The sequence below is a fragment of the Saccopteryx bilineata genome, chromosome 1 (assembly GCF_036850765.1).
Source record: "Saccopteryx bilineata isolate mSacBil1 chromosome 1, mSacBil1_pri_phased_curated, whole genome shotgun sequence".
In the NCBI taxonomy this organism is placed as follows: Eukaryota; Metazoa; Chordata; class Mammalia; order Chiroptera; family Emballonuridae; genus Saccopteryx; species Saccopteryx bilineata.
In genome coordinates, this window is record NC_089490.1 from 95,155,458 (window position 1) to 95,181,074 (window position 25,617).

The window sequence follows — 25,617 nt, forward strand, 5'->3', positions numbered from 1 at the left end:
CTATATTTCTATGTATTTAATTACTGTAACCTTACATTACTGCAACAGTTGTCCACAGTGAGGATTGCCTAACTTGGACCCCTCTGTACTGAACTCTACTGAACCGGTTTCTGAGCCTCAGAAGATTAGATCCCACTTGTTTAAGAAAGCCTTTCTCTCATCCCACTTGTTTAACAAGACTTTGTCTCAGTATGTTAGCACAGCTTTAGATTCTTGAGATTTCAGTTGCATTCCAGTTGTAATCTTTCAAATATACATTGTTAAAAAGTAGTCTTTCTCCCTATTAAAAATAGTACATAGCTAGCATTTTTGAAGGTAATTTTCTTACACTGAGTTTTGCCAGAAAAACAGGTATCAGATCTCTCTCCTTTTCACCCTGTCTGCTTTTTACCAAGAAAAAAAAAAATTCTACAGATGTCATAGTGGTTTTACACAACTGATTTTGGGACAGTTATAATCCTGGACCTTCACCATTATTTTGTTGATTTTTTCAATAAATACTGGGAAAATAATTACTGGGGCAAACACTGTGTTCTGAATTACCTTGAAGCCTGCTCTGAGGAAGTGAAAGGGTACGATAGACCCACTTTTTAAAAAAATTTTTATTTATTGATTTTAATGAGAAAGGAAGGAAAAGAGAGAGACAGGAACATCAATCTGCTCCTGTACGTGCCCTGACTGAGGACTGAACAGGCAGCCTCTGTGCTTCCAGACGATGCTCTAACCAACTGAGCTATCCAGCCAGGGCCAGACCTCCTTTTAATTTCCCTGGTGCCATTTGCTCTTGAAAACATTAACTAATCATTATTCTAAGGCTAGGGAGAGAGGGAAAGAAAAGACAAAGTGATTTAGAGCCAAGAATGACATTGTGAGACATATAATACCTATAATAAAGCCAAAGATAAAAAAGAATGGAGAAAAAAAAAAAAAGAATGGAGAGTCCTAGTAGGGCAGCTTGGTTGGAGCACCATTCCAAAGTGCAAAGGTTATGGGTTCGATGCCCAGTGAGGGCACATACAGGAACAAATCCATGTTTTTTTTCTCTCTCTCTTTCTGCCTTCCTCTCTCTTTAAAATCAATCATTTTATTTTTTTTAAGAATGGAGAAAAGAGCCTGACCTGTGGTGGCGCAGTGGATAAAGCATCGACCTGGAAATGCTGAGGTCACCTGGAAATGCTGAGGTCACCGGTTCGAAACCCTGGGCTTGCCTGGTCAAGGCACATATGGGAGTTGATGCTTCCAGCTCCTCTCCCCTGTCTCTCTCTCCTCTCTCTGTCTCTCTCTCTCTCCTCTCTAAAAAATGAATAAATAAAATAAAATAAATAAAATAAAAATAAGAATGGAGAAAAGAGTAGAGAACATCCTGGTTGTCTTACTGTTAGCTGCAAGGTCCAGTCATGAACCTCATGTAGCTATTAAGTACTTACACATGGCCAGTACCACTAAAGATGCGAATCGCTAATTTAATTAGTTTAAAATGGAAACAATTTAAAGTATTTTCCCATTAAACACAACTTTGTTGTTTTTTTTTGTTGTTTTTTGTTTGTTTGTTTTGTTTTGTTTTTTTTTGTATTTTTCTGAAGCTGGAAACGGGGAGAGACAGTCAGACAGACTCCCGCATGCGCCCGACCGGGATCCACCCGGCATGCCCACCTAGTGGGCGATGCTCTGCCCACTAGGGGGCGATGCTCTGCCCCTCCGGGGCGTCGCTTTGCCGCGACCAGAGCCACTCTAGCGCCTGGGGCAGAGGCCAAGGAGCCATCCCCAGCGCCTGGGCCATTCTTGCTCCAATGGAGCCTTGGCTGCGGGAGGGGAAGAGAGAGACAGAGAGGAAGGAGGGGGTGGGGGTTGGAGAAGCAAATGGGCGCTTCTCCTATGTGCCCTGGCTGGGAATCGAACCCGGGTCCCCCACACGCCAGGCCGACGCTCTACCGCTGAGCCAACGGCCAGGGCCAACTTTGTTGTTTTGATAAAATAACATATTAGTTTAACTGTAGAAAGCTTAGGGACCAAAATGGAGATGTGTTGCAAATGTAAAATATACACCGAGTGCTCGCTTCAGCAGCACATATACTAAAATTGGAACGATACAGAGAAGATTAGCATGGCCCCTGTGCAAGGATGACACGTAAATTCGTGAAGTGTTCCATATTTAAAAAATAATAATAATAAATATATACACACACACACACTGAATTTTGAAGACTCAGCAGGGAAAAAAATGCACAAGCGTAATATTTATATTAATTACATGCTGAAGTATTCTTTTGAATATATTAGGTCAAATAAAATGTTAAGCCTGACCAGGCGGTGGCGCAGTGGATAGAGCGTTGGACTGGGACACAGATGATCCAGGTTCAAAATCCTGAGGTCACCGGCTTGAGTGTGAACTCACCTGGCTTGAGCATGGGCTGACTAGCTTGAGTGCAGGGTCACTGGCTTGAGCGTACATCATAGACACGACCCTATGGTTGCTGACTTGAGCCCAAGGTGGCTGGCTTGAGCAAGGAGTCACTTGTTCTGCTGTAGCCACCCCCACCTTCAAGGCACACATGAGAAAGCAATCAATGAACTAAGTTGCCACAATGAAGAACTGATGCTTTTCATTTCTCTCCCTTCCTGTCTGTCTATCCCTATCTGTCCCTCTCTCTGACTCTCTGTCTCTGTCACACACATAAAAATAAAAAAAAATATTAAAATTAATTTCTCTTGTTTCTTTAAAAATTTTTAATGTGGCTACTAGAAAACTATAAAGCCAGTAGCCATGGCCACCATCACAGCTGCCTGGCCAGTGCAGGTTTGCATTGGATTTGGACAGACGGTAATGAAACAATGAAGCCAAGAACTGGTGGGCCATCATCTTTATCCTATCTTGCACCCGGCAGGCAAGAAATACACACAGGGGGAAAACACTTCCCTTTCCATTCAGGGCTCCCAAAGCCACTGACTTATCCGAGTTTTCCTAGAATCAAAGGTTTCTACCTCACCAGCCTTATTCACCTCTGTTCCCCATCTCCTCTCTGCGCAAATTGGCTTCTCGACTTCAGCACTCCACCATCTTGGCTGCTTCTCCTCTCCTCCACGTGGCCTTTCTCTACTTTCCTCTCTAATGCTAATCTCAGGAACCCAGAGAGAGCAAGCTCTCGGTCTGCCCCATTTTATAGTGTAGAAATCAAAACCTTTAATCCAATACACAAACAAGGAAGTCTCTGATACAAAGTCACTTATCTGAAGCATAAATGGGATTCTTCATAAGAGTACACCACCCCATATCATGCAACAGTCAAGGGTGTGGGGAAAAGCTTAGTCTTAAAACTAAGCCTTAGGCTATAAGGACACAGCCTGCTTACAGCCTGTCCCTCACATCCAATGCAAACTATAAGCAAGCAAACATATATATCATATTTACAAACTTATTTGACCAACAAAAATGTAACATTATATAAGTGGCTCAAAATATATTTCTATTAGCGCTGTCAAACAGGATATTCTTTGTCCTTTGGCTGCTAATTCAGTTGCTGTGGTAACTAAAGAGGCCTCTAGACTCAGTGTTTCCTGGAAGACAGGATGAAATGGGGGAAGGGAGGTGTGCCTTCAGGGAAGATTTTCTTGGACATCACATTTCACTTGTCCTCAGTTCTCTCAGCTTTAGAAAATATCCTCATTTAGGGAAATGAGAAAATATAATCTGATTTGTCCAGTAGTTTCAATCTGAACTCAAAGCCCTCAACCAAAACCTCAATGTTACTTCCTTTGCTTTACTTTGAAAGACTGCGTTCATTTACTGAGCTTCTCTCAGCCACACTCTCTTCCCTGCATACTTAAGGGATTGCTGGGCTACAAATTAATGGGCATGTAAAGCCAGTACCCACGGCTACTGTAAAGCCAGGAGGCAGGGCCAGGGCCACTATCACAGCAGCCTTCTGGCCTATGCGGGTTCGCATTAGATTCGGACAGTCGTTAAAGAAACAGCGGAGCCAAAAACTGATGGGCCAGTCTTTAATTCTAGCTTGTACCGGGCGGGCAAGTAAAAATACACACTGGGCTCCAAAACCCAGTCACATTCAGTGCTCACAAAGCTACTGACTTATCCGAGTTTCCTAGAATCAAAGGTTTCTAGCTCACCAGCCTTATTCACCTCTGTTCCCCATCTCCTTCCTTATCCCAGATACAAACTCTACACAAACTGGCATCTCACTCAGCACTCCGCCATCTTGGCTGCTTCTCCTGGCCTCCTCCACGTGGCCTTTCTCTGCTCTCCTCTGCTCTCTCTTCTAATGATAATCTCAGGAACCAAGAGCGGGTAAGCCCCCATTCTGCCCCTATTTTATGGTGTAGCTTCACAACCTCTAATCCAATATACAAAATAGGGAAGTCTCTAATACAAAGTCACTTCTCTGAGGCATGATTGGATTGTACCGCCCCACATCAAAAAGGGTAGGAAAGGCTTAATCCCAAAACCAAGCCCCAGGCTACAAGGATTCTCAACATACATTAATATCACCTGGGTGAAGGCCTCCTCGTGGGCAACGTAATCTTTAACAAAGTGAGCATAATACATTTTATCTGCCCAACAGCTACCATCACAGCCGCCTGGCCCATGCAGGTTCGCATTTGATTCGGACAGATGGTAATGAAACAACGAAGCCAAGAACTGGTGGGCTATTACCTTTAATCCTAGCTTGCACCCGGCAGGCAAAAAATACACACAGTGGAAAAATACTTCCCTTTCCATTCAGGGCTTCCAAAGCCACTGACTTATCTATCCAAGTATTCCTAGAATCAAAGGTTTCTACCTCACCAGCCTTATTCATCTCTGTTCCCCATCTCCTTCTCTCTGTACAAACTGGCTTCTCCTTCAGCACTCCACCATCTTGGCAGCTTCTCCTCTCCTCCACGTGGCCTTTCTCTACCCTGCTACAGCATGGGCTCCTCTGCCCCATTTTATAGTGGAGAAATCAAAACCTTTAAGCCAACAATACAAACAAGAAAGTCTCTGATACAAAGTCACTTATCTGAGGCATAAATGGGATTCCTAAAAGAGTGCACCACTCCACATCATGCAACAGTCAAGGGTATGGGGAAAAGCTTAGTGTTGAGAAAATTTTAGGATTAAAAAGGTGGGAAAGGCCTTGTCTTAAAACTAAACCTTAGGCTATAAAGACCCTGCCTGCTTACAGCCTGTCCCCCACACCCAATGCAAACTGTAAGCGAGCAAACATATATGTACATCATATTTGCAAACTTATTTGACCCACAAGGAATTTGAAGAGGGATAGTTCACCTCCCTCAAATTCCTGATGTTATCTCTCACACACGCAACTCTTTAACCACAACTTGTTTGTTTTGCTTTGTTAACTCACACTGGAGCCTCTTCTCTCTCCTTTTCTTATCCTTCATCTTCCTCCCTTCACATTTTTCTTACCTGTTTTTTTTCTTCTAATCTACTCAATTTTCTTATATAACTTAGTAATGAGATATATATTTTTTAAAACGATTTTATTTATTGATTTACAGAGGAGGGGAATGAGAAGTAGTTGCTTCACTCTAGCTGTTTATTGGTTGCTTCTCTATGTGCCTTGATCAGGCAAGCCAGGGCTTTGAACTGGCAACCTCAGCATTCCAGGTTGGCCGCTTTATCCACTGTGCCACCACAGGTCAGGCAATAATGAGATATTTCGACTTATACCAAAATTCGGGTTATGTCACTGTTGCAGGAACGGAACTTTGTCGTAACCTGAGGACGCCCTGTATACTGATGAATTCTCACCTCCTTGGAGGTAGCTGATGCATAGCGTGTGCTCAGCAAATACCTGTTTAACTAAATTTGATCATTATCCCATCTCTACATGTTATAAATCTGAGATTAGAGGCCAAGCTTGCAGAAAGGGTAGAATTTAGAATGGGTGTTTGGTGGATACAATTCTATCCCATAGGTAAGTTAGTTCTCTCCTTCCTGTAGTTTAAGAAAGTTGGTCTGGCTTCTGGATATTCAGGTTTTCTTCCTACCTGGAGCGATTATGCCAATGAGAGGACAAACAAAGCCACAAACTGGCCCAGTTTGTGTCTCCCTTTTTTTCTTCCAGACCGTCCTTCACTCTCCTTCAAGATTGTAGACCTAGTCACAATCAAAAAGCAGCTGATAAATTCACAGGCTCATTGATTCTGCTGAAACTCCTTCAAACAACCTTAACTCTCAGATAGCAACACCCACTTGACTTGGCCTTACATAGATAGCATTATTCTCATCTTCTCACGGACTGATTCAATTCTGAGCAGCTGTAAAAGCAAAAAATAAAGTGAACCTGCCCTCCCTCCAGGCTTTTCTGGTAGCATTTTGTCTGTGAAACTGAAAGGCTGTAGCCGCTTTAGAAAAGGGAAGGAGGAGAGCTTAAAAAAAAAAAAAAACAAAAACCTAGTAGGATGGGAGAAGGAAGTGGTTTTAAAAGGAGGGCAGGGAGGGAGTTGTTACCTAAGGCGGGGGCTGAATTTGATGTTAACAGAATTCCGACAGGTCACGAGATTATTTGGGGGCGGTTCAGGGGAAGGGCTGGGGGCTCCGCTCCACCCTGGCTCCACCCTTTGCAGGGGTTATAAGTAGGTGCCCGATGCGCTCTTGGCCGGTGAGGGTGAGCGTGAGCGTGAGATGTGCGATGTACTTGAGCACCTGAAGGAGAACTTGCTGCCGGATAAGGACATTTTGAAGATTTTGTTGGCTGGAAGAGGTGTCTCTGGAATCCTACTCCTAGATCTTTCTTGAAGATTAAAAAAGAATTAAATTAGGGCCATGGGGACACAGAAGGTAAGAATGATGCAATTACCAGTTATTTTTGCTTCTTGAGGATACGCTCTGCAAGGCAAACCGTTATGATGATGGCTGCTGTATTCTAAACTATTCCAAATCGCCCAGCCATCTTCAGGCCTTTCCAGCCTGCAGCGCTACAGTTCGCTTTGACTGTCATAGGCTACAAAGGACTTTTATTCCAGTTCTATCACCTTCTGGTCTTAAGGAAAGTTACCGAGAGAAGTTGTGTTTGTTTCTCAGGTTTATTTTACATAATTATACTCCACTAAGAGCCTGTCGCGTATACAGGGGATCAGGGGCTGCTCGGTTGTGTTGATGACAAGTGCGGGTCCAGGCGCAGTATGAGGATTTCTCTGGAAGCATTAGACCTTGAAAAGATCTGAGGTTGGTGTGGGGGCCGAGTGTCCAGCCATCTGTTCCCTGACCTATGAGATTCCTTGAATAATAAGAAAAGATCTCCAGTTGTCCTTCCTATTGTTATTATGATTGTGAGTGCACGATATAATAATATCATTGTGTATTCTATACGCAGTATTTGTAAGGAGAGAGGTCTTTTCACTAAGGTAAACTTAATCTGAAAATAAAAGGATAGGGGGAGTGATGATAAAATGGGAAGGAAGAGGAAAAGGCTTTCAAAGATAGTATGATAAGGGGGAAAAAGGTTTTTACTAAAGAGAAAAGAATCAAACAGGAAGGAACTGCACTGGCCAGGTCCTCAGGGGTCCTTATACCTAGTTGCTTGGAAGGCAAGGTTAATTTGGGAACTGAAATTCTCAGCCTGCCACTTTCATCTAACTGGAGAGAGGAGTTTAAAGAATGGTGGTATTGGTAATTGGGGGGGGGGGGAGAGGATGTCCTCAGGAATAAATATTGAGCTACTTTGAGATAGAAGTCTAAGATAACAGCCACTTGAACTATTCCTGGCAAGCTGAGAGATGACTAGGTTTATTTCTGTCCCCATCCCTCAAGAAACGTCTCCTGTGCTGGATTGAGAGTGAATCTGTGTTCTCCCCCTGCTGGGTGGGACATAGCAGTACAGTATTAAGTAAACTGGAAGAATTTCAAATGGGGCCTGACACAATGGGTCGATTACGTGATGCTGAGAGAGATACAAGAGCTGCTCAGTGGTGAAGACACCACCACGCTACCAGCTCTGGGGCTTCTGTGGATTCCAGGGTGCTGGTGAGACTGCACAGGATCTAGCTGTTTCCAAAATAATCTGTCCTTAGGAATTCTGAGTCCCCTGTGTCCTCCCAAATTCTTTCATTCCCAGTGCAATTCTGTTTGCTTTTACCTGGGGCAGTTTTTTGAATTCCAAACTGACTAACCCAGTTCCCCTTAACTTTTTCTTTACCAAAAGTTCTTGCTTCTTTGCCCAAGTTTATTCTATATGCTTGTCCGTGTATATTTGCAGATAAGCTATTCTCTTGTGTTCCAATTCATTATCTAGATCTATTTTTGTTTTCGTTCTTTTTATACCGTTTATAGGTGATAGTTATCCTAATACATCTCCTTAATTAATAAGAGACAATTATCAGGAGTTTTAAGGACTGCCCTGGCTGGATAGCTCAGTTGGTTGGAGCATTGTCCCTGTACGCAAAGGTTGCAGGTTCGAGCTCTTTCAGGACACATACAAGAAACCAAAGAATGCATAAATAAATGGAGCAGCAGATCCATGTTTCCCTCCCTCTCTCTAAAATCAATAGATAATTAAAAATGTAAAACAAACCGCCTGACCTGTGGTGGCACAGTGGGATAAAGTGTCGACCTGGAACATTGAGCATTGAGGTTGCCGGTTCGAAACCTTGGGCTTGCCTGGAGCACATATGGGAGTTGATGCTTCCTGCTCCTCCCCCTTCTCTCTCTCTTCCCTCTCTCTAAAAATCAATAAATAAAATATTTAAAAAATGTAAAACAAACCAATAAAAACAAAACAAAAAAGTTTTAAAGACTGTTCCTCCCCCCCCCCCCCCCCCCCAGGTCACCGCATCTCTGATCTTTGCGATCACCATTGCTGCAATAGGCTCTTTCCAGTTTGGCTACAACACTGGAGTCATCAATGCCCCTGAGACGGTGGGTACTGGGCAACTAGAGTTAAAATTTGGAATAGGGAAATGATTTCTTTAAAGTAGGGTTTTGAGAATTAAGAATGTCAAACTTGGTATCCAGCCTGGCTAAGGCTGAAGAGGGAGAATCACACTGGCAGGGAAGTCTACTTGAATCATTAAAACAAAACTCATTTGCTGTTTATATCCTGCACTGTACCCATTCTTTCTCTCACCTCACCCTATGGTGATACAATCTTTTATTATCCCTTAGGGGTTATTTACATAGAAAGGAGAGGGCTGGGGTACTCACTGAATATCAGTGCTACCTACTGAGATTTTCGGAACAAATAAAAAATTGTTCTTTTCAGCATTACATTAACTCCAACATGATCTCTTTTCTATCCCCATCTATGTAGTTATTCCCTTGGTTCTCTACCTATAAAGTAGTAATTGTAATGATGTTCTCTTAGGAAGAGAAGACCCCCCCCCCCCCCCAGTATTTGTCTCTTAGCTAACTGTAACAGTCTGCTTTCCCACCAATCATTTTAATTTGCAGATCATAAAGGACTTTATCAATCACACTGTGGGGAAGACAGTAGGCGATCCCCCCGAGGTGTTACTAACGACCCTCTGGTCCTTGTCTGTGGCTATCTTCTCCGTTGGTGGTATGATTGGATCCTTTTCCGTTGGACTCTTTGTCAACCGCTTTGGCAGGTATTGACCAGAAACTGGGCAAAGAAGAGGGGCTATCCTGGTTGCACTGAGGACAGGTATTGAGAATTAGGATGGGACGGTAATGGTGCATTTGAATGAGAGCACCCCAAATTCTGATAAAGGAAAACCTAATCCAGCTGGCACTGAATATGACTAGTCTTGCTTGGGGCTCTACTGTGTTGCATGGCCTCCACTCAGCCAGTAAGAGCTGGGCTGTGTGAATGATTGGCCTTTGCAGTCCATGTTAAGCTAATTCAGTTTCTAGTAAATTTCACTATGGAGTTTCCCAGAAATGTACTTTATTTACAATGCTTTCATTATTTTATGCAGCAGAATAGGAAATACTTTATAGTCCTTAGTCTTTGGTATGTGGATAATGGCCAAATAACAAAACTGAATTTTTTTTTCCTGGAAACAAGAAACTTGTATCTTCTCACTCTATGTTGGCTTAATAAAATAAATGCCTTGGGTAGAATACTTTCAATAATGACTGGTGAAAGAACTGTTTATTTTATTTTTAATTTTTATTTATTTATTTTTGTATTTTTCTGAAATTGGAAACAAGGAGGAAGTCCCGCATGCGCCCGACCGGGATCCACCCAGCATGCCCACCAGGGGGTGATGCTCTGTTGCAACCAGAGTCATTCTAGCACCTGAGGCAGAGGCCATAGAGCCATCCCCAGCGCCCAGGCCAACTTTGCTCCAATGGAGCCTTGGCTGCAGGAGGGGAAGAAAGAGACAGAGAGGAAGGAGAGGGGGAGGGATGGGGAAGCAGATGGGTGCTTCTCCTGTGTGCCCTGGCCAGGAATCGAACCCGGGACTCCTGCATGCCAGGCTGACGCTCTACCACTGAACCAACCGGCCAGGGCTATTTTTATTTTTTTATTGTCAAGCCAACTCAGTTTTTCTTTTTATTTATTTATTTATTTTGTAGCAGAGACAGAGAAAGTCAGAGAGAGGGACAGATAGGGATAGACAGACAGGAAAGGAGAGAGATGAAAAACATCAATTCTTTGTTGTGGTTCCTTAGTTGTTCATTGATTGATTTCTCATATGTGCCTTGAGGTGGGGGGGCTACAGCAGACCAAGTGACCTCTTGCTTGAGCCAGCGACCTTGGGCTCAAACTGGTGAGCCTTGCTCAAACCAGATGAGTCCGCACTCAAGCTGGAGACCTCGGGGTCTCGAACCTGTGTCCTTCACATCCCAGTCCGACGCTGTATCCACTGTGCCACCGCCTGGTCATGCCAAAGGAATCGTTTAGTTTGCTAATTGGATGTTCTGGAAACATAAATGAAATTCAAGTGGTTTTCTTTTAATGAAAGCAATGTATTTGATAATGTTTGATTTTTGTTTGATTTTTGGTTTTGAAGGCATTAAAATTTTAATGTGGGTTTCCCAGGACTAACATGGCTTCTTCCTAAAATTTTGTTATCAAAAAAACCAATAGAGCCTGACCTGTGGTGGCGCAGTGGATAAAGCGTTGACCTGGAATGCTGAGGTCGCCGGTTCGAAACCCTGGCTTCCCTGGTCAAGGCACAGATGGGAGTTGATGCTCTCTGCTCCTCTCCCCCCTCTAAAATGAATTAAAAAAAAAAAAAAAAAAAAAAAAAGAACCAACAGAGGAAGGGAAAACAAGGAAGGAATGAAGAGAAAGGTAAAATTGAGAATGAGGGGTGGAGTTTTTCTCTTAAAAGGGTCTCTACTGTAGCTGCACATTTAGTATCTCCTTGGGAGCTTTTGGTAAGTCCCAGTGCCAGACCAGGACCTGTGTATCAGTATTTTCCAAAGCTCCCCAAGTAATTACAATGAGCCACCTCAGTCGAGAGTCACCGTGGAAGTATAGTGCTGGCTCTTCCTAACAGCTTTAGTAGTTTCACTGTTAGTCTTTTATTTTGGTCTTCTATCAATTATTTCAGTGGCTCCGCCACATTTTTAGTACATAAATGCAGTAATTTGTTACTTGATGTTAGTTATCAACACTAATTGTTAATGACATCACCACAGTCTAGCCTGGAAAAGGAGAGCTGTCTGAAATAATCTATCATCACAGTGTGTTTGTGATCTATCTGAACAACTAACTACATTATAACTAAATGCAGTAAGAATCATTTGTCCAAAAATACTTCTTGAGTATGTTCGTGGACCAACTATATATATCAGAAGTGCTTAGGGCATTAATTCTCAAAATTTAACTTATACCAAATCACTTGGAGGGGTTTCTATTTTTTTTTTTCAAACAGATACTACTTTTATTTTTAAGAATTTTTAAGTTCCTCCTAAGTGAACTTTACAAGTCACAAGTTTGCAAGTGTCCTGATGCTTAAAAACAAAAATGAACACCCCCCAAAAAAAACTACAAGTAGTAGTAGTTCACAGAGGCATTAGAAAAACTAAGAATTTATATTGCTTGATTTTATTTATTTATTTGGCAACACTATTGTCTATTTTTATTTTCTTTTTATTAATTGAATTTATTGGGATGACACTGGTTTGGAAAACCATTCAAGTTTCAAGTGTACAACTCAATAAAACATCGTCTGCCCACTGCATCATGCACCCACCACCCCACGCAAAGTCTCTTTCCATCCCCATCTCCCCCCTTGCCCACCTCCACCTCTCCCCACCCAGCTTTCCCTCTAGTTATCATGAGTCCATGCCTATTTCTATTTTCTTCATTAGATTCCAATATAAGTGAGGTTATATGGTATTTACCTTTTTCTGACTGGCTTATTTCACTTAGCATAATAATCTGCAGGTCTGTTCATGTTGTTGCAAAAGGTAAGATTTCCTTTTTTTCTTTTTACAGCCACATAGTATTCCACTGTGTAATGTACCACAGCTTTTTTATATATTCATCCACTGATGGGCACTTAGGCTCTTTCCAGATCATGGCTATTGTAAATAATGCTGCAAATGAACATGGGGTGCATATATTCTTTCAAAGTACTATTTTGGGATTCTTAGATTATATTCCCAGAAGTGTGATCACTGAATCAAAGGCAGTTCCATGTTAAATTTTTTTTTTTTTAACAGAGACAGAGAGAGAGAGTCAGAGTGAGGGATAGACAAGGACAGACAGACAGGAACGGAGAGATGAGAAGCATCAATCATTAGTTTTTCATTGCACATTGCGACATCTTAGTTGTTCATTGATTGCTTTCTCATATGTGCCTTGACCATGGGCCTTCAGCCGACCGAGTAACCTCTCGCTTGAGCCAGAGACCTTGGGTCCAAGCCGGTGAGCTTTTTGCTCAAACCAAATGAGCCCGCGCTCAAGCTGGCGACCTCGGGGTCTCAAACCTGAGTCCTCAGCATCCCAGTCTGACGCTCTATCCACTGCGCCACCGCCTGGTCAGGCCCATGTTTAATTTTTTTGAAGAAACTCCATACTGCTTCCCACAGTGGCTGCAGAGCTTTTTAATCTTCTTGTATTTTTCTGAAGTGAGAAATGGGGAGACAGAGAGACAGACTCCTGCATGTGCCCAACCAGGATCCACCCAGCAAGCCCACTAAAGGGCAATGCTCCCTTGCAACCAGAGCCATTCTAGCGCCTGAGGTGGAGGCCATGGAGCCATCCTCAGCTCCTGGGTCTTTTCTCCAATGGAGCCTTGGCTGCGAGAGGGGAAGAGAGAGATAGAGAGAAAGAAAAGGGGGAAGGGTGGAGAAGCAGATGGGCACTTCTCCTGTGTGCTCTGGCCGGGAATCAAACCCGGGACTTCCACATGCTGGGCTGACACTCTACTGCTGAGCCAACCTGCTAGGGCCAACCAAAGAGCTTTTTAGAACTGGGATTGTTGGACCCCACCCCAGAGTCAAGCCTAATGATTTAATAAATCTGAAATAAAATTTTATTTCATTTAAAAATATTTATTGATGTTTAGAGAGGAAAGAGAGAAAGGTGGGGAAGTAGGAAGCATCAGCTCGTAGTTGTTGATCCTCATATGTGCCTTGACGGGGCAAGCCCAGGGATTCAGACTGGCAACTTCAGTATTCCAGGTCAATGCTTTATCCACTGAGCCACGATAAGCCATGCTTTTTTTTTTTTTTTTTTTTTATGAGGGGAAGGAAGATAAAGGGCAAGAAACTTTTTGATTTGCTGTTCCACTTATTCAGCCATCCTTGGTTGGTTCTTGTATGTGTAACCTGACCAGGTATTGAACCTGCAATGCTGGCATATTGGGATGGCACTCTAACCAACTGAGCTACCTGACCAGGGCTGGGTAGGACAGTTTTAATTCCTAGCAAATTTCTAGCCAAATATGTTTGTTTATGGACCGCTTTGAGAACTACTGGCCTAAAGTGCTTGCTAAAATCTTACCCTTTGCAACAGCGTGGGTGGACCTGGGGAACTTTATGCTAAATGAAATAAGCCAGGTAGAGAAAGACTAAGTACCACATGATTTCACTTATATGTAAGATCTAATAAAAAAAATAGAAACAGATTCATAGATATTGAACAGACTGACAGTTGTCAGAGGGGGGTATTGGGGGCTGGGTGAAAAAGATGAAGGGATTGAGCAAAAAGTAAATAGACACAGACAATAGCATGGTGGTTGCCAGAGCAAAAGGGAGGGTGGGGGGAGTCAGAGGAGGATAAAGGAGGGATAAGTGGTTAATAGAAGGAGACCTAACTTGGAGTGCTGAACACACAATACAGTATACAGATGAAGTATTATAGAATTGTACACTTTTATAATTTTTTTTTTTTTTTTCATTTTTTCTGAAGCTGGAAATGGGGAGAGACAGACAGACTCCCGCATGCGCCCAACCGGGATCCACCCGGCACGCCCACCAGGGGCTACGCTCTGCCCACCAGGGGGCGATAATCTGCCCATCCTGGGCGTCGCCATGTTGCGACCAGAGCCACTCTAGCGCCTGGGGCAGAGGCCACAGAGCCATCCCCAGCGCCCGGGCCATCTTTGCTCCAATGGAGCCTTGGCTGCGGGAGGGGAAGAGAGAGACAGAGAGGAAAGCGTTGCGGAGGGGTGGAGAAGCAAATGGGCGCTTCTCCTGTGTGCCCTGGCCGGGAATCGAACTCGGGTCCTCCGCACGCTAGGCCGACGCTCTACCGCTGAGCCAACCGGCCAGGGCTATAATTTTTTTTTATTAAGTGAGAAGCAGGGAGGCAGACTCCCACAGGCACCCCAACCAGGTCTACCCAGCAAGCCCCCTATTGGGTGATGTTCTGCCCATCTGGGGCCACTGTTCTGTTGCTTGGGCAACTGAGCTATTTGAGTACCTGAGGAAAAGCAATGGAGACATCCTTAGCGCCAAGGCCAACTTGCTAGAAGCATTCAAGCAATGGCTGCAGGAGAAGAAGAGAGAGAAGGAAGAGGAGGGGTTGAGAAGCAGATGGTTGCTTCTCCTGTGTGCCCTTACTGGGAATCAAACCTGGGACTTCCACACGCCAAGCCAGTGCTTTACCACTCAGCCAACCAGCCAGGGCCTTAGAATTGTACACTTGCAACCCATAATTTTATTAACCAGTGTCACCCCAATAAATTCATTAAAAGCAATAACCTGCTGCTAAAATGCTGGGTTGTAACTACAACTTAAAAGAGGAGAATCTTAAGTTCTGTGAGTTTTATGCATATTAGAGGTATAAGAGCCATTATCCCAACTAGAAATGTTCTGGTGATAGAAAGTGGAAAAGTTAAATCAAAAGAGATGTATGAGCCTGGAGAACAGTATAATAAGGAAAGAAAAGGAATGATAAGATTGTTTTTGCTAACTTGTCTTTGTTTGAACTTGCAGGCGCAATTCAATGCGTATTGTCAATCTATTGGCTATCGCTGGTGGCAGCCTTATGGGATTCTGCAAATTAGCGGAGTCAGTTGTGATGCTGATCCTGGGCCGGTTGGTTATTGGCCTCTTCTGCGGACTCAGCACAGGTTTTGTGCCCATGTACATTGGAGAGGTCTCTCCTACTGCCCTGCGGGGGGCCTTTGGCACTCTCCACCAGTTGGGCATCGTCATCGGGATTCTGGTGGCCCAGGTACTTTAGAACTTAAACTTAATGAGTGTTAGTTTCAAGGCCCGTTAAAAGAGTTAACATAAAGTACTCAAAAGAACGTTAGGCACATATTCAACTACATATGTTTGAGATATTATATAGCTCACAGACAGCTGAAGAAGTAAGCAGGGTAGAGAAAAGAAACTAATTTATCATTTCTTGTGATAAAAGAATGGATAATTTTTTTGAACTTTTTTGTTTGTTTTTAATCAATATGTGGCCTATAAAGTATGAGGTTTATACTATTATCTTTGTCTGGTTTCTAGATCTTTGGTCTGAACGTCATCTTAGGGACTTATGATCTTTGGCCTGTGCTGTTGGGCTTCACCATCCTTCCAGCTGTCCTGCAAATCGCAGCCCTTCCATTTTGCCCAGAGAGCCCTAGATTCTTGCTCATTAACAGAAAGGAAGAGGACAATGCTAAGAAGAGTGAGTATCCTTCACAGATTCACTTACAGAAATTGTAGGGTTCTGGTTTATTTTAGGATGAGGATATCAGATCTCTTTTTTGTCATCTCCTTTCCCTGCCCTTTGAACCCACGTGAAGAGTTTTCTGATTACTAAGTCAGGGACTTTTAACCCCTAAAGAAGAAGGTGAGAAGCTAATTTAAGACACAGATGCTGATTGATTAGCTCATGTCCAGGGTTCATCTCCGGTGGCTTCTCCCCAGCTGTCTTATGGGGAAAATGGATGTGGGCACAGCGCCTTATCTGTCTCCTTTCCTCTTTGTTCTCTCCACCAGTCCTCCAGCGATTGTGGGGCACCCAGGACGTGACTCAGGAGATCCAGGAGATGAAAGATGAGGGTGCTAGGATGGCCCAAGAGAAGCAAGTCACTGTGCTGGAGCTCTTCAGGGTCCGGAGCTACCAGCAGCCCATCCTGATCTCCATCATGCTACAGCTCTCTCAGCAGCTCTCTGGAATCAATGCCGTGAGTATCGGTGTTTGTATCTGACGCGTTCTGAAATACCTCCGTTATAACCTCTGACCTGAGCTGAATAGCTCACCTTCTTATGTAGAGTCTCTCACAATGCCTGCCATGTAGCAGCCACTCAGAAAATGTTGATTATCCAGGTTTTGATTTGGTTTGGGGTTTATTTCTTTTTTTTTTTAAGATTGTTATTTACTCATTTTTAGAGGAGGAAAGAGAGGGAAGGAGAGAAAGAAAGGGGGGAGAAATGGGAAGCATCAACTTGTATTAGTTGCTCTCTGTATGTGCCTTGACCAGGCAAGCTCAGGGATTCAAACTGGCAACCTCAGGATTCCAGGTCAATGCTTTATTCACTGTGCCACCACAGGTCGGTTTTATTTCTTAAAATGATATTGAGCCCTGACGAGATAGCTTGGTTGGTTGGAGCATTGTCACAAAACTTGGAGGTTGCTGGTTTGATCCCGGTCAGGGCACAGACAGGGACAGATCAATGTTCCTGTCTCTCTCTCTCTCTCTCTCCTTTATCTTTCTAAGATTAATCAATCAATCAAAGCCTGGCTTGTGGTGGCGCAGTGGATAAAGTGTTGACCTGGAATGCTGAGGTCGTGGGTTTGAAACCATGGGCTAGCCTGGTCAAGGTACATAAGGCAAGCAATGAGCAACTAAAAATGAAGCAACTATGAGTTGAAACTTTTCACTCCCCATCCCTCTCTCTTTCTCTTCTCCCTGTAAAAATCAATAAATAAAATCTAAAAAATAATAATAAATAAATAAATAAAAGACTTTACTTAAAAAAAATTTGCCTGACCTGTGGTGAAGCAGAGGATGGAATGTTGACCTGGAACACTGAGGTTACCAGTTCTAGACACTGGGATTGCCTGGTCAAGGCACACATAGGAATTGATGCATCTTGCTCCTCCCCTGTTCTCTCTCTTTCTTCTCTAATATGAATAAATAAAATCTTTTTTAAAAATGATATTGATAGTACATGTTTTCCATGTAGAAAAATGCAAAAATAAATAAAAATGTAAATTTTGTAACTTAGTTTTGGAACAGATGGTTGACATTTGTCATCTTCTAGACTTTTCAATATATGGGGCAACACAGTGTTTTGACCACTCTTCTTTTAAAATTTCCAGCACAGTGGATAATTTTAGTGCTACTTTTGTGATCTATGTTATATGATGTCATCAGTGATAAGTAAGTCATACAACCCAAAGTAGATAGCCAAGAATTTCTATGCCTTGGCTTTTCTCTGGGACTTTACATTATAAAATCAGTGTATAAGTAAATAAACAAATACATAAATAAAATCAGTGTAAAGTCCTGGGAAACAGTCAGGAAACAGGTCCAAAAGCACACTGGCACCTTGAGACTGATGTGATCTTATTCTATGCATTTTTTCCATCTAGAATGGAAACAATGACAATTGAGAGCCAGGGGCACAAGACTGGAAGCTAGTAATTGGCAGGTAGCCCTTAAATTCTATGCAAATATCAGCTTTCTGCTTTTGAGTCTTGCTGTGAGAAGAGAGGATATTCCTATACCTCCTATCCATTGTCAATAAAATATTTGGTTATGAAGAATACCCTTGTCCCACCTCTTTAAATACTGATTTATGCCCTGATGGTTTCTCATCAATCTTTGATGGATATAATTCAATCATTTTTTTTAGCAAAGTGTTTTGCAAATCACATCTCATACTCGAAATAGCAAGTTGGTCCTATTTTTCAGCTGCCATGCACAAGTGCTACTTTAAAGTTGCATCTTCTTTTGTTTCCTCCCAGGTGTTCTATTACTCAACAGGAATCTTTAAAGATGCAGGTGTCGAAAAGCCCGTCTATGCCACCATTGGTGCTGGTGTGGTTAATACCGTCTTCACTGTAGTGTCTGTAAGTTGGATGGTTTGATCATTTTGTGGGGACAGGGGTTAGGGGGCAGAGGACTTCTTGCTACCCATGTTCAAAGATGGGTTGTATGTACTTCCACCTCCCTACCATTATTTAAAGCCATTATTGTTGTTCAGTTCCTCTTTGAGGGGAAAAGAGCTGTTGAATAATGGGTGTAAGTAGTCTTCACTTTTTTCAAACAAATATGGAATGGATGGGAAAGAGGGAGGTTATAGGAGGGATTGCGTAAGATAAAAGGGGAGTGTGACTATAGCAAGTACCCTGCGATTGTTAACGTAGATTCCGGTAGCTCACACAGTGTTTTTATGAAAAGGAAAGCAGAAATGTCATGTTATATTTCTTCTTTTAGCTGTTTCTGGTGGAAAGGGCAGGAAGAAGGACTCTACATATGATTGGCCTTGGAGGGATGGCTTTTTGTTCCGTCCTCATGACTGTTTCCTTGTTGTTAAGGGTGAGTGCTCTTTGAGTAAACTACAGGGAGAGGGGAAGGAGATGTTACAGCTGACTCTGTGACAGGGATGCATAGTTGAGGCTGCAGATTGAAAAAAGTCAAATTTAGAAGAAGCAGCATGCCCAGAGTTTTAAGAAAAGTAGTTCTTGGCCTGGTTGGATAGCTCAGTTGGTTATAGCATCATCCTGAAGCACAAAGGTTTTCAGTTCGATCCCTGGCCAGGACACATACAGGAACAGATAAATGTTTCTCTCTCTTTCTCTCCTTTCCTGTCTAAAGTGAATAAATAAAAATTTAAACAAGCCTGACCAGGCAGTGGCACAATGGATAGAGCATCGGACTGGGATGCGAGAGGACCCAGGTTCAAGACCCCGAGCTCACTAGCTTGAGTGCGGGCTCATCTGGCTTGAGCAAAAGCTCACCAGCTTGGACCCAAAGTTGCTGGCTCGAGCAAGGGATTTCTTGGTCTGTTGAAGGCCTGCGGTCAAGGCACATATGAGAAAGCAATCAATGAATAACTAAGGTGTCGCAATGCGCAACGAAAAACTAATCATTGATACTTCTCATCTCTCTGTTCCGGTCTATCCCTCTCTCTGACTGTCTGTCTCTGTAAAAAAAAAATTTAAACCAAAAAAGGCAGTTTGCCAAAGATAGGTAATTAAATTGCTGTAATCTTTACATCTATGTAACATATAGCTTATAAAATACATTATGTAATTTAATTCTTTTTTTTTTTATTTTTTTACAGAGACAGAGAGGGATAGACAGGGACAGACAGGAACGGAGAGAGATGAAAAGCATCAATCGTTAGTTTTTCATTGCGCGTTGCAACACCTTAGTTGTTTTTTTGTTTTGTTTTTTTGCCATTCATAGGATTTATTGTCACTCGGCAAGGTGGCCCTGGGCCACCAGCACTATTTACCGGCTTGAGTGCAGGCTCATCTGGTTTGGGCAAAACTCACCAGCTTGAGCCCAAAGTTGCTGGCTTGAGCAAGGGGTCACTAGGTCTGCTGTAGCTCCACGGTCAAGGCACATGTGAGAAAGCAGTCAATGAACAACTAAGGAACCGCAACAAAGAATTGATGTTTCTCATCTCTCCCCCTTCCTGTCTGTCTGTCCTTATCTGTCCCTCTCTCTGACTCTCTGTCTCTGCCACACACGCACACACACGCACACACACACACACACACAGATCTATGTGTGATCACAAAGCTAGGACTCAAAACCCCCAATTTTTTTTACTCTAAGTCCAGTAACTCCATTATACCACAGGACAGGAGAAGCTTTTTGGTATCAGTCAGTACTTGTCTTTGGGAAGCTGGATCCTGCCAAAGGCATGCTCTGTTTAATGATGACTTTTCCTCTATTCCTTCTTCTGTAGAGTTCGTATAACTGGATGAGCTTTATCTGCATTGTGGCTATCTTGGTCTTCGTGGCCTTCTTTGAAATTGGCCCAGGCCCCATTCCCTGGTTTATTGTGGCCGAACTCTTCAGCCAGGGACCTCGCCCAGCTGCAATGGCAGTGGCTGGTTGTTCCAACTGGACCTCCAACTTTTTGGTTGGACTGCTCTTCCCCTTAATTGAAGTAAGTAAACTAAAGCAGAATTCACTGAGCCCATCTTGAAATCAGCCCATTTACGCCATGTTTACCATATGGTTATTGACACCGGGAAGAATTCTATCTCAAGGGCTTTAAACCGCCCCCCCCCACAAAAGATTTCAAACCAATACTCAAAATTCATCATTTGAATTAGCATTTTGGCTTCATGATTTTAAAGGCTCACAAAGCATAGGATGTTAGTGAATGACATGGGTCCTATTATAAAATAACCTGGAGCTGATTTGGATAAAGGCACTTGCAGTGACATCTGCAAGGCATTTCCTATTTCTGTGAGTCCCTCATAATAAACCTAGATTTGAACAATGATAATCAAAAATCCTAAAATACTCAATAGGTATTTGGAAGAAACAGCTAACTTTAATAAATGGAAAAAGGAGTGACAAAATTGCTGAATAATACAGGAAGTTAGCAATGAAATCATAAACAGACCTGTGCAGAAACCTGACTCATTAACTATAAACGGTTTATGGCTTCAAGTCTATGGGAAATACAGATGTGAGGGAAACTGGGTTTTGTCAGTGACCAGATTTTTTTATCAACATTCCTTTTTCTGTTTATTTTTGTAGAACTACATAGGAGCCTACGTTTTTATTATCTTCACCGTTTTCCTTGTGACCTTCTTGCTGTTCACCTTCTTCAAAGTCCCAGAGACCCGTGGCAGGACTTTTGAGGAAATTACACGGAGCTTTGAAGGGCAGGCCCAGGGGGCTGATAGAGTCGAGAAAGGCCCCATTGTGGAGATGAACAGCATGGAGCCCGGAAAGGAGACCTCCGTGGATTTCTAAGCCATGCGTTCCCACCTCCCTCCCAACGTGGAGAAGCAGCCTCTCCCTGAATGGGGGAGAGACCTCGTCAGGCTGTAACCCAGGACTGCTTCTGAATGCTGCTAGCTGATTCTCTTCTCCCCCCCACACTCCGTCAGCACTCAGAGGAACCCAATGCTGGGGTCAGTTGTATCTTCAGTGGCTTTTTAAACGGTTCATTTCTTGGACATTCTCTTCCTTTAGGAGAAAATGAGTAAACCTACCTTCATTTCAGGAAGGATTAGCTACTTGGCACTTGACAACTTTGCCAGCTCCTCCTTCCGTAAGTTCTAACATTTCTTCATGGGGGCAGGTAGGGGAGAGAGCTTCCCACTCAGACTCCCCAGGAACCAGATACACGTGAGTGTGGAAGACAGAGAGGGGTCACTCACGGGCGCTATCCTCACTTCCGTGCAGCTCTGCAGAGCACATTAATTTGTTTTATTTATTTATCTTCTGGTTTTATTGCATAAATATTTATTTTTTTAAGTGTGATTTTACCAAATAATGAAAACTTCAGGCAATTGAGGTTGGAAGGGAGGTGCTTAAAGAGTCTGTAGGGTGGAAGATTTGATACTGGAGAGGTCAGTCTCAGGAGGGGAGAATTCAGGCATCAGGTAACGCGAATGGGAGGGAGTGTGATGTGTGTGAGGTTTGCGCATTACCTCTTAACAGTGTCTGTCCTTCGGATGGAAATTCTCAAGTTCAGTTTCTCAAAAAAGTCATGTGCCTGTGTAAAGAAGCTATTGGTTTCCTTTGGAACTTTTTTCTTTGTTTGAGATTATATGTAGTATTATTTGAAATCTAGGATTATTATTACTAAGGTGGGTATTGTAGTTAATAGTGGTTGATGGGTTCTGATTTTGGATGGAGTCCAGAGAAGGGAAAGTTGTTTGCAGAAATCAATCCTCTTTTCCCTTCTGCTTCCTGTCATTGTGGACTCACTTTTTTTTTTTTTTAAGTGCTCCTGCCACTCATCTGGTGGGAGAGCAACCTAAAAACATTGATTCTTGGTAAAGGTTTGGTTTCTTTTCGGGAGATTTTAGATGTTTAGATTTTTTAATTTTGTTTTAAGCCATAGCTTTAAAAGAATTCAGAGGAGAGTGTTCATAGCTAACTTGAATTTTGTAACCTCATTACTGGGAGAGGATTTTTCCTAAACGATTATTATCTAGTTGAAGTATGTTATTGCTTTAGAGTCAACCTGTGCTTGCTTTTGCTTGCTTTTCTTTCTTTCTTTCTTTCTTTCTTTCTTTCTTTCTTTCTTTCTTTCTTTCTTTCTTTCTTTCTTTCTTTCTTTCTTTCTTTCTTTCTTTCTTTCTTTTTCTTTTCTCTTCTTTTCTTTTCTTTTCTTTTTGTCTGTTACCATGTCAAGTTACTCTTGTTACCATGTTACCATAGTATTATGTCAAGTGTGCTAAGGGCACTTGAGCCTTTCTCGTAGCCCACATTGAGATAGTATGAGTAACTGCAGTGTAGCCCATACTTGAGAGTATGAATGTATGTGCGGGTGACTTTCCTCCAACTGCACCTCCACTTCTGGCTCCTCACAAACCAGATGGGCAGTCATGCAGTGTGGAGGGTGTGCCATTTCTCAGTGACCAGACTGTGAATACTTCCAAATAGGTTTTATATTATTGTTACTGTGGTTCTTTGTTTTGAAATAAAAATTCTGATTGTACATATGACATCACAGGCTTGGTTTTTTGTTTTTGTTTTTGTCCTTCCTGTTCTAACAACAAAATCTGCTTTAAATCCTGGTTTGGCCATTCAGTACCTGTTGTAACCTTGAGTGAGTTTCTTACAAAACAGTCTCAGTCAGATACATGAAGAAAAAGAAAAGTAAACAAGGGCAACTATACATTTGAAAACAAAAAGAATAACACCACTTAGAAAAATAAAGCAGAATATAATATATGTCAATAAAGGTATTACAATGATTATTTGAGGGAGTTAAATATTAACTGTTGAATTTTTACCTTTATATGTGACAGAGTTACTTTTGTGGATATTTTATTTTTTCTAGTGAGGGAGAGAGACAGACAGGGAGGGGAGAGAGATGAGAAGCATCAATTCTTTGTTGTGGCACCTTAGTTGTTCATTGATTGCTTTCTCACATGTGCCTTGACCAGGGGGCTCCAGCTGAGCCAGTGACCCCTTGCTCAAGCCAGAGACCATGAGGTCATGTCTATGATCCCACACTCAAGATGGTGAGCCTGCACTCAAGCTGACAACCTCAGGGTTTCTTTTTTTAAAAATTTTTTATTTATTTAATTTTTTAGATTTTATTTATTCATTTTTATTAGAGAGAGAGAGAACAGGGGGAGGAGCTGGAAGCATCAACTCTCATATGTGCTTTGACCAGGCAAGCCCAGGGTTTCGAACCGGCGACCTCAGCATTCCAGGTCGTCGCTTTATCCACTGCACCACCACAGGTCAGCCCCAACCTCAGGGTTTCTAACCTGGGTCCTCAGCATCCCAAGCCAACACTCTATCCACTGTGCCACCTGGTCAGGCCAGAGTAATCTTTATCATGTTGAAAGGCTATTTTCACCATGGCCAGATAGCTTGGTTGTTTAGAGCATTGTCCAGAAGCACAGAGATTGCCGGTTTGATCCCCAGTCAGAGCACATACAAGTGTACCTGTCTCTTTCCCTTCCTCCCTCTCTAAAACCAATAAAATACACATTAAAAAAAATAAGAGCCTGACCAGGTGGTGGCGCAGTGGATAGAGCATCGGATTGGGATGCAGAAGACCCAGGTTCAAGACCCTGAGGTCACCAGCTTGAGCACAGGCTCATCTGGTTTGAGCAAAAGCCAACCAGCTTGGACCCAAGGTTGCTGGCTCCAGCAAGGGGTTGCTCAGTCTGCTGAAGGCCCATGGTCAAAGCACATATGAGAAAGCAATCAATGAACAGCTAAGGTGTTGCAACACGCAATGAAAAACTAATGATTGATGCTTCTCATCTCTCTCCGTTCCTGTCTGCCTGTCCCTGTCTATCCCTCTCTCTGACTCACTCTCTGTCTCTGTAAAAAAAATAAAATAAATAAAAATAAATAAATAAAAATAAGAAAGACTGCTTTTTTTATTGTCTAGTAAACTAAGAACTGAAAATTGCCATTGAACTTAAGAATATGGATATCAATAATTTTGGTAGGGACAGTCTTTTAGCAAGAGAGAGGGAGACAGAAAGGGAGAGAGATAAGAAGCATCAACTTGTAGATGCAGCACTTCAGCTGTTCAGTGATTGTTTATCATACGTGCCGTGACCAGGGGGTTCCAGTGACGCCTTGCTCAAGGTAGCAAGCTTACGTTTCAAGCCAGTGACTGAGGTCATGTCTGTGATCCCACACAAGCCAGAGACCCCATTCTCAAGCTGGCCACCTCAAGTTTCACACCTGGGTTCTCAGCATCCCAGGTCAATGTTTCAATGTTCTATCCACTGCACTACCACCTAATCAAGCCAATAGATAGAGTTTTGGTGGAAGGATGTTGAAAATTTGGTTGTCATGGATTCAAAAATGGAATGGGAAGGTATCAGATAAAATATACTTCAAGACAAGGAGTATTAAAAGAATAACAGGCCCTGGCTGGTTGGCCCAGTGGTAGAGCGTCGGCTTGGCGTGCAGAAGTCCCGGGTTCGATTCCCAGCCAGGGCACACAGGAGAAGTGCCCATCTGCTTCTCCACTCCTCCCCCTCTCCTTCCTCTGTCTCTCTTCCCCTCCCGCAGCCGAGGCTCCATTGGAGCAAAGATGGCCCGGGCGCTGGGGGTGGCTCCTTGGCCTCTTCCCCAGGCACTAGTCGCAACAGAGCAACGCCCCGGAGGGGCAGAGCATCCCCCCTGGTGGGCGTGCCGGTGGATCCCGGTCAGGCGCATGCGGGAGTCTGACTGTCTCTCCCCATTTCCAGCTTCAGAAAAATACAAATAAATAAATAAATAAATAAATAACAGAATCAGCCTCACCAGGTGGTGGCACAGTGGATAGAGCATCAGCCTGGGACACAGGACCCAGGTTCAAAACCCTGAGGTTGCCAGCTTGAGCACGGGCTCATCTGGTGTGACCAAAGCTCACTAGCTTGGATCCAAGGTCACTGGCTCGAGCAAGGGGTTACTCGGTCTGCTGAAGGCCCGTGGTCAAGGCACATGTGGGAAAGCAATCAATGAACAACTAAGGTGTTGCAACAAAGAACTGATGATTGATGCTTCTCATCTCTCTTCGTTCCTGTCTGTCCCTATCTATTCCTCTCTCTGACTCTCTCTCTGTCTCTGTAAAAAAAAAAAAAAAAAAGCAATCGATGAACAACTAAAGTAACACAA

The 25,617-nt window shown here is 43.0% G+C and overlaps 1 protein-coding gene and 1 non-coding gene across 2 annotated transcripts; both read left to right on the top strand.

Moving 5' to 3' along the window:
• The first annotated feature begins 2,049 nt into the window (after positions 1-2,049).
• On the top strand, positions 2,050-2,156 carry LOC136321581 (U6 spliceosomal RNA). The gene has a single exon (XR_010728729.1). It is a non-coding gene; the product is annotated as a U6 spliceosomal RNA (small nuclear RNA).
• A 4,292-nt stretch (positions 2,157-6,448) lies between these two features.
• Positions 6,449-22,990, top strand: LOC136325950 (solute carrier family 2, facilitated glucose transporter member 3). The gene is made up of 10 exons (XM_066261176.1): positions 6,449-6,802; positions 8,786-8,878; positions 9,410-9,567; positions 15,323-15,563; positions 15,848-16,010; positions 16,325-16,512; positions 18,300-18,404; positions 18,772-18,873; positions 20,255-20,458; positions 21,061-22,990. The coding sequence occupies exons 1-10, from the start codon at positions 6,788-6,790 to the stop codon at positions 21,277-21,279; spliced, it is 1,488 nt and encodes a 495-aa protein (XP_066117273.1). The 5' UTR covers positions 6,449-6,787; the 3' UTR covers positions 21,280-22,990.
• Positions 22,991-25,617: the final 2,627 nt, after the last annotated feature.